Source organism: Porites lutea, chromosome 9 (genome assembly GCF_958299795.1).
Source record: "Porites lutea chromosome 9, jaPorLute2.1, whole genome shotgun sequence".
Taxonomy (NCBI): domain Eukaryota; kingdom Metazoa; phylum Cnidaria; class Anthozoa; order Scleractinia; family Poritidae; genus Porites; species Porites lutea.
The window spans coordinates 25,416,195-25,425,205 of NC_133209.1; the positions used below are offsets into that span (position 1 = coordinate 25,416,195).

Sequence of the window (9,011 nt, forward strand, 5' to 3'; positions counted from 1 at the left end):
CTGCATTTATACCTTCCCCTGGAAAAAAGAATAAAAGGGCCTTTTAGTTTTCCCTTGATACTGTATCAGAAATAGATTACAAAAAGACTACAAGACAATGAGGAACATAATTTTTGAGAAATATTCTCAATATAATTTTCAAATGCAAGCAAATCGCTTTTCTGTTTACTGTTAATCACTGTCCAAATTTTTGCTGACTCATGATGACTGGGATTCTTTCAAAAGAACTGGTGACTCAAAATTGCCACGTTTTGTTTTTTGAGTGAAACTTAGCTTAATTAATGTTCAACTAAATTACCAATAAAGAACTAAAATAAAATACCAATAAAGAACTTTTGAAAAGACCTTCATGACGAAAAAATGGGAAGTTCCAAGCTAAAGCACATAAAATGTCGCAACTTTTTGACAATGACAGAAATTCATTTTAACATAAGCTTATTGAAAATCATTACAATTGAAGGTTCTTCTTACCCTCTCCCAAAGAATAATCTCGAGAAGAGTTTTCATCGACCTTGACATAAACACGAAATACATCTCCGCTGATGCTCCCCAAAGCCTCCACCAGCTCTTCGTCGCTTGAGAAGGTTATCATCTCATTATCTGCATCTGTTTGGAAAGGGAAATACAATTTTCAACGCAATTGAGCGTCTCTGCAGATTGCAAATTAGCGCGAAAAAATGTTTATCTGCGTTCGATCCAGTATTAGTAACGTCTTTCTACCGAGCAAATTTAAAATCAAAGTAAACTAAATACGCTTTACCTTTCCAAAAAAGTTTGAAAATCTTGCCCCTCACAACTGGGAACACTTGCTCTATCTTCTGTGCCAAATAGGCGTAGCTCGCAGAAACTCCTTCGTCGATGGCGAATCGACGAATTTCTTGTTGATTTGTGTCCGGGTGAATGTAAGCCTTTACAGAAAGAGCCATTTTCTCTTGTCTCGTCAGATAGAATTCTCTCTTGAAAATCAATCACTTGCTTCTTCAATACCTGTATGAATAGCAGAATAATTGGTGCTGCCTCTTTTATACCACCTTGGTCCGTTTCTAGAACGGTAGAGACTGTCAGCAATTTTAGTGCATCGTCAGCCGTAGTCATCCATATACAGGTTGTAAACAAAGCGACGTCATCGTGGTCGTGTCGATACAAAAGTTGTTTCGATACAAGTCGATTCGATACGAACTCAAGCAATGAAATTGCACAAAAATTTCGTTCGCTTCAAGTATAATTTGTGCATGAAAAAAAAAATTGGATGAGAATTCTTCGCTCTTCAAGCCAAGGAAATGAATATATTTACACCTTGGTCACATAAACTTTTGACGAAACGACTTGTATCGAAACGACTTTGAATCTCGACTTTGTATCAAGACCACAAGCCACCATATTGGAAAACGAAAACACCCTGGGGACGAGGTTGAAGACCCAGAATGCATTGTGGGCGATTGTTGGCAGGAAGACGCGAATGGACGCGAACCGCTTTCACAACGTGTGCGGGCTAAGAATCGATCGAAACTCTGTTTGTAGCTTCAATCATGTCTGTTGATTTAGCATCAGAACCCATCTCAGATACTGAAAGGCAACAGTACTGTGTAGAAATGATGCAACGCCTCAATATACAGCGAAGAAATGAGCATTCCTGTGATCTGATTCTTGAAGTTGGCTCTGGTGATGATCAAGCCCGCTTGAAAGCTCATAGAAATGTGCTGTGTGCCGCAAGTCCGTTCTTTTATAACGCTCTAAACACTGAAATGAAAGAAAAGAAAGAAGGAGTGATCCGACTAGAAGAAGCTAGCAAAGGTCTGATGGAAGACATCTTGGAATACTTGTATACGGGACATGTTTACATCAGTGAGAGGAATGCTGTGGATTTGCTTGCGATGGCAGATTATTTGATTATTCCGTCCCTTAAAGTAAAATCATGTGAGCTTATCTCGCAATCAATGTCTCACACAAATTGCTTACTGTTCTATTATGCTGCTATGAGGTACCAATGTACTGGATTGCAGGAACGAACGAGGAATTTTATCTTTGCAAACTTCATGAGCGTGACAGGCACTGACGATTTCCTTGAATTGAGCAGGAAGCAAGTGGAAGAGTGGATTTCAAGCGATGAAATTAAAGTGAAAAGTGAGGAAGAAGTTTTCCAGGTCATTGTAAGGTGGATGGAAGAGAGAGAGATTGGAGAACATGAGGAATTTTTCCAACTCCTTCGTCATGTTCGTTTCATGCATGTGCCCCGCAGCTATGTTTTAAGCAACATTTTGCCTCATCCCTTAGTCAAAGGCTCTGAAACCTGCATGGCATTTGCACTAGACTCAACAAAGACCACAAGTTTGAATGGTTTGGCTTGGCCACCAAGAAATTGCCTCAAGAGGTGTGAAGATGGCCTTTTTACCATTGGGCGGGAGAAATCTTTTTGTTACCTTCCTTCCGAAAACAAGTGGCATGAAATGTGTAATTTGTTATCTGAGACAAAATTTCCACCTTCCTCAAGTGCTCTTTGTAATAAGTTGTATGTCTCTAGGGAAGAAATAGAGAGATATGACCCATTTTCGAACTCTTGGGTTTCCTTGATGTATAACAGAGGTGTAGACAAATACAAAAGGCCAGCTTTGGTCACTTTTCAAGGTTTTTTGTTTGTGGTTGGTGGGGTAACCTCTGAAAAACTAGTTGTTGGTAAGGTGCATAAGTACAACCCAGATACAGACCTGTGGCAGGAGGTAGCGCCAATGAGTGTTGCAAGGATGGGTATGTGTGTTGTTGCTGATGAAAGTTCTATGTATGCAATAACTGGGTGGTCACGGAATGGAGTAGTGGATGTTGTGGAAAAATATGATCCTGAAAGAGATTCCTGGAATAGAGTTGCTTCAACGAGAGAAAAAAAGATGTATTGTTGTGGTGTAATGGTTAACAGTAAAGTGTTTTTGTTTGGAGGATTGAAGAGCACAGCACCAACGGTAACTTCAACCCTTACTGAAATATATGATCCTGTGTCAGATGTGTGGACTAGTGTTCAATATACACCTTTAAGATCATTACCTGTCTGTGCTGTGAGTTTAAAAGGAGATATTTTTGTTTTGGTTTTGTCAAGAGAAAATGATCAGGTAGTCTTTCAAGTAAACATTTACAATGGTGACACAAATGAGTGGAACCTTTGTGCTAATGCGCCAACTGGAGTTCAGCTGTTCAGCTTGGCTCCATTAAAAATACCAAGGGACATTTTAACAGCATGTAAAGTTGTGACCTAGGAGCTAATCCCCTAAAAGTTTAAACCAGATACAGTCAAAACCTCGCATAAGCAACCACCCAAAATGTGGAGAGTTATTGGTTGCCTACAGGAGGTGGTGGTTTATGAGAGTCAAACTGCTGGAGGTCTTTTACTTGACACATCTACTTTTTGAAGAGAATGTTTTGCATGCAATTTTTAGGTTAAAATATGTGCACTGTAAATCCATGTTGTTTCTAAAAGCTTCTCTCATGCTCTGAGTAGTGTGGTACATACAGCGAACACAAAGATCAGACCATTATATCAGGTGATAACTTAGAAGAGATTGAAAGCAATCAAAAATTCTAAAACAATGAGAGGTGGTCATTCATTAGAGCTTCAACTGGGGAAATTTTTGTGTTTTGAGTAAGTGGTCCCTCACAAGAGGTGTTCACACATGGAGGTTCAACTATGGTAGACTTTACTTGCTGACTTAACTTGCTGGAGTGTTTTAGGAAATCTAGATATCGTGTTGCCCCACTTTTGCATGTTTGTTCTCCTCTGATAGCACAGTAACCCAATCAGCTGATGTTAGGCTATAAAGACTACACACTTCCCTAATAATTAGGCAGTGTTGACTTTCTTTCAGGTATTTGCTAAGGTAGCCTGTGCTACAGATGGAACTAAACTTTCTGGTTAAGTCTGTCTGTGAAACAGTGCAAAAATCCTTGTTCTGGGGCCCCACCTGTTTACCAGTATTTTGAGTATGTGCCATGATTGGCCTGTTAAAAAAGCCATTGTTAATTTGCCAATCAAGTTGAAGGGAAATTCAAGACAAATTTTTCTGTAATTCATTGAATTTTTTTTTTCTTTAAAAATTAATCGAAATTTTCATTCAGTACCCTTAACTTGCATGGTTTACCCTACAGTTCCAGGAAGCCTATAGTTTATAAGCCCCCGGCTTCTATATAGGCTTCCTTGCCTTTACCACATTTGATCTTGTAAATAATTTAGTTGGAATATTGTATATTATCTTTAATGTATTTCTGTATACTGTTGTTGTATTTTTTGTTAAAGGCAAAATAAAATGAATGAATGAGTGAATGAATCTGATAGGGGCCCAGAACGAGAATGTCGATGCTGCTTCCTAGATAATACCCACTGGGATTAGATTACACCTGTGCTGCAAGCTATTTCTAAGCTTTCTTTATTGCAAAGCCAAACTAAGCTTATGAATGTGCATAATACATGGTTTGTACAATCTTGAAAAGGTCTTGAATTTTAGTAGACGTCATGAAAAGTCCTTGAATTTGGTTAGGGTCCTTGAAAAGTACTTGATTTCTTTACTGGGACTTGAAAAGTACTTGAAATTCAATACCTTGTTTATACCACATCATTTTCTGTGAAAATTGTTAGTATTTCGTCGTGGAAAATTTGGCTCATCCTTGGTGTAAGAACCTGTAAAACTCACTGGTAGCTTAAAAACATTTTTGTGCATTGACAATTTTATTTCTGTTTCTATATTTTAAATGCTATTTCTATACCTCGGATGCATCTGCAAGTCATACCCAGTCACTGTTGCCATTTTGGAAAGTGTTGTTACAGTAATGGAAAGTAGTATGAAACAATGTGATCAACCATGTCTGAAAAAGTAGAAATGGGAAATGACTCTGGGAGACAAGTAGCCTGTCCCAGGAGTTGAGATAGTGGAGTGCGGCGCGAATTCAGAGACCCCTCGCTGCTTTTCCTACTAACCAGGAGCCCATTTCTCGAAAGTCCCGATAGCTTCCGGGCCCGAAAAGGTGATCTAACTGCTGTGTTTGCATTGAATGGTTTTGGCAAGAGAGAATGATTGATTTTGGCGGATTCGTAGTGTGGATTTAGCAAATGTTTCTTTCACTGAGAGGTCATGTGGTCTAGTGCTGTACAGTGATTTCCTGTAGTTTGCTATCTTTGCTTTATCAGAAATTGACCTTTGATCTCTAGCTGTTAACCTGCGTAGCAGGCGCTTGAATAGTGGGCGTAAGAAAAAACGGGCGTGGGAGAAGGAGACACGCGACACCCCTCGCGTGTCTCCCTCGCGCGCTCTTGTTCTTTCTTTCGCCCACTACTTCCCAGCGCCTGCTACGCAGGCTAGCTAGCTTTAGGTGTTAGGATTTCCTTTCTTATTGTTAAAAGCAGCCCAACAACCTTTAGGGTTTGTTCCATAGTTTTCTGCAAAGTGTTGGATCTGAATTGTTATTTTGACCCTTTGTATCCTGGAATTCTGTATCTATTTTTGCCTTCAGTTTGAGGTGACATCAAATATTGATTCTTAACTAATCAATTTTGCCCACGATCACAATCTCTGCACATCAAATTAAAGCTTAGAAGTTATTTTTTCACAATAACTATGAAAAAAATGCATTTATTGATTAAAAAGTCTGCCCCTAAGGGTTTTAAAATAAAAAAGAAGGCATTTTTAGAGGGAAAAAATGAATTTTTTTTATTAAAACTGTTCAGTAAAGTCCATGTGATGTTTAGGGCCTAAAAACTGAAAATACATGGAACTAGCTTTCATTTGATACCCCAGTATGACAGGGATTGAGATTCCCTGCTTGATATGCTGGACCCATGCAGCTTTTTTGCGCTTTTTGCAGGGTATTGAAGTTCCTATTAAAGCTGCCATACTCTGGTAGTGTTGCCACTCCAAGTCCTTTCATGTAAGTTACAATAATGCGAACCTTAAGACTGGAGTCCGATGCCTGTTGTTATTCCTTCATTTGCATGTTATTGCCGTGACAGTTGCTTTAACTTTGATTTCGTTTTGTGGCGAGAGTGGTACAACCGTTTCTAGTCTTTCTAACTGGACGCATTTATCGGGCCGTTTCAGGGATTGGGAATCTCATTTTCGAATTGCCCGTTAAACAGCCAGTTGAAATAGGGTGGATCTCGGATCCACTTGTGCTTGAAGAAGATGATGAGCATAGTTTAAAATAGCCTGTCCCAGGCTCCGAGATAGTGGTGGAAAGTCGTTCGTTCAGTAAAAAGAAATGCAAGTCGTGCGCGTCTTATTTTCGCTTTGCTCGTCTTAATACGTTCCCACTATACTATCTGAGAGCCTGGCACAGGCTAAGTTTAAAATAGCTGCTGTTTTCTGTGGCAAAAAAATTAATACTCGCGGCACAAAAGTAGCCTGCGTAGCAGGCGTCGAAAGGGGTAGGGGTTAGGGAGGAAGGGAAAAAGAGGGGGATTGGGGAAGAGAGCCTCTCTTTGCTGGCTCTTATACACATCCTCCGTCTAACAGATAATGGTAAAGTTGTGTCTTTGCCAAAAAAATCAATTTTGAAGTTCCAAAATTTGACAAATATCCAAGTTTTTCAAAACGTTCGTAATACAGTCTCAGACAACCTAGTTCCCCACTAAAGACCTGTTCCTCTGGTCTCTTTTGGTCAGTACGTCCTCCTTGGATCGCACCTCCCCGTGAAAAAAAACCTGGCGGGCCTGCTAACATCTCTTTGCGCCAACAATATGAAAGACTCCGAGGAACAGGTAGGCTAGGAGACAAGAGAAAGTTATCAGTCATTAAGGATGTTGATGGTAACGTAACGTGGCCGTAACAATTAGCAACGGGTCAGCCGCAGAGAAGTATCAACATGGGGGTTTACGGTATTAATTGCTGTATTGAGGTTTTTTTCAAGCGGTATTTCGGTAATTTTGGTTTTCATGTGCGGTATTGCGGTATCATCTAGCCCTGCGTTATACGGTTTTGCATCTTTTGGTTAACGGCATTCGGTAAAAGAAGATCCTTCACGGTATTGCCGTACCATTTATTTGCGCTCTCTTGTCTAATACAGGTCAATACAATGTGTAGCCTGCGAACGGCAGACGTTTCTCCTCGCTCATCGCAGCTGAGGGACGTTTCGCGAAGAGGAGCCCTCGCGAAACGTCCCTCAACGGCGATGAGCGAGGAAAAACTGTTGCCATCCGCAGGCTATACAATGTGCAACAACAGTATTACAGCTAAACAGGTTAATAAAAGTTAATATTGTAAGACTTTAGACTTAAGGGTAAATGATTACACAGTCTAAGACAAAATTGGAAGAGCATCCAATGACCGGGCTTTTTGATCGTTGTACCGATCAACGTCTTCTCACGTTTTCTCGCCATGTCTGAGGTTGATTTCTGGTGCATACATGCTTGAGGTAAACAAACACGCGAGATGGATTCAGCTTAAAGCAAACGTGACCGATCATAAATGCGGTATCGGTATTTCGTCGATTTTTGACACGGTATTTCGCTATTTGCCAATTTTTCTTACGGTATTGCGTTATTGGATACCCCTAATGCCCCCCTCGTTTAAAACACAAAAGCTGAAAAAAATTAATGGCGGTCCTTTTTACTTGATCTGTGTTGTTATAAAATTCCTCCCGATTCTGTGTTTATAGAGTAAATTCATAGAGTCCTCTCTTTTAAAGTTAGAGCGTTCATGTAGATTCACGTAATCACACGTCGCTGCCGGGACCACAGACGTCAGTCCTTGAAAGGGATTTTTGACTTAGATGTCCACTAGATTAAGATAAGGGTTTCGAAACCTGATCCTCTGCCAAAACTCGATCTAAGATCTATGTATCGCAGAAATTATCCGAACACTGCCTCAACCCATGGCGTGTTTTACATGTGTAGTGCTTGTCCAGTCACATGCACCCCATGAAATGAATTGAGGGGATACTTGGTGTACCCGAAGGAGATTGAAATCAATACAGGTAAGCGTTTTGTGATTATGTCATGGTAAAGACTTGAGGAGCACCATTGGAGTAATCATGTTCGGTGCGTGAATACAGTAAAAACCCGCATAAAAGAACACGTGTTTTGGGGGTTAAGGCTGATTTTGCTCTTTTATATCGGGTGTTTTCTACAAAACCAGCCTGAAAATGTTTTTAATGTGTTCTTAAAATTGTTTCTAAAAATTAAATACTGCATAGGCTACCAACAGATGAAATCAACGTGCACGCACAACAATATAATTAACTAATGGACGGAACTAACTTTATCTGCATCAACCAAGGCAATAATGTTACATTGGGGGAAGGGTAGCAGTTCTGGTGATAAACACGGCAAAAGTCAAGCAAATTGAAAATGAACCAGCTCTCCCTCCCTCTTTCCATGCAACTATTGATCTATAGTTCTGTAACCCTAGTAGGTTATTCTTATCTAACTGGCAGCCAATTGTTTTTTATATAAAAACAATTTTCATTTTTCAGGCTGAATGTGTTCTTATGCATGTATATGGTACCTTTTGTCCAAATTTCAGCCTGAGTGTTCTTAATCCACTTGTTCGTTTATGTGGGTTTTTACTGTATACCTAGGAAAACTGAATAGACCTTCAATTTCTCTCTTTACTGAATGTTCCATTATTTTCTGTTTTACACTCACGGCGTGTAGCGCCTTTGCGCAGTTTATAGAAACAAAGCTGCCATCAAAGCCTGTTACAGCTGACTACTGTCTGGGTTTTTGGCCAAGAAAAAGGAACAACAACTATCATAACCATGCAAACAATTCTTTTATAAACAAAGCACTGTATACAAATATACTCCCGTAATTGTACCCGGGGGGAGTGCATTCCGTTATTTGGCCTAAACGGGTAAGTCCCGCTGAACAAGGTACGGGTTTTATCCTCTTTGAGTCTTAAACTGACAGGATACACAATATCACCATTTAGCGTCGCGAACAGGGTGTCTTCCTTTATTGGAAACCTTTGAAAGAGGTGAATGTTGGCGATGAACAGCCTACATTTTTGGTGCCAACAATTTTTTTCCCAAAAAATCTT

At 39.9% G+C, this 9,011-nt stretch overlaps 1 protein-coding gene across 1 annotated transcript in view; it reads right to left on the bottom strand.

The window, feature by feature from the left end:
• Nucleotides 1-1,072, bottom strand: part of LOC140947326 (sequestosome-1-like) — a 5,160-nt gene extending 4,088 nt beyond the window's left edge. The window contains exons 1-3 of the mRNA XM_073396392.1: nucleotides 761-1,072; nucleotides 472-606; nucleotides 1-18 (exon numbers count right to left, since the gene is read on the bottom strand). The exon at nucleotides 1-18 is cut by the window's left edge and continues 570 nt beyond it. Of these exons, the coding sequence (XP_073252493.1) occupies nucleotides 1-18; nucleotides 472-606; nucleotides 761-926 (319 nt within the window). The 5' untranslated portion in view covers nucleotides 927-1,072. The remainder of the gene's footprint in view (nucleotides 19-471; nucleotides 607-760) is intronic.
• Between the last annotated feature and the right edge of the window lie 7,939 nt (nucleotides 1,073-9,011).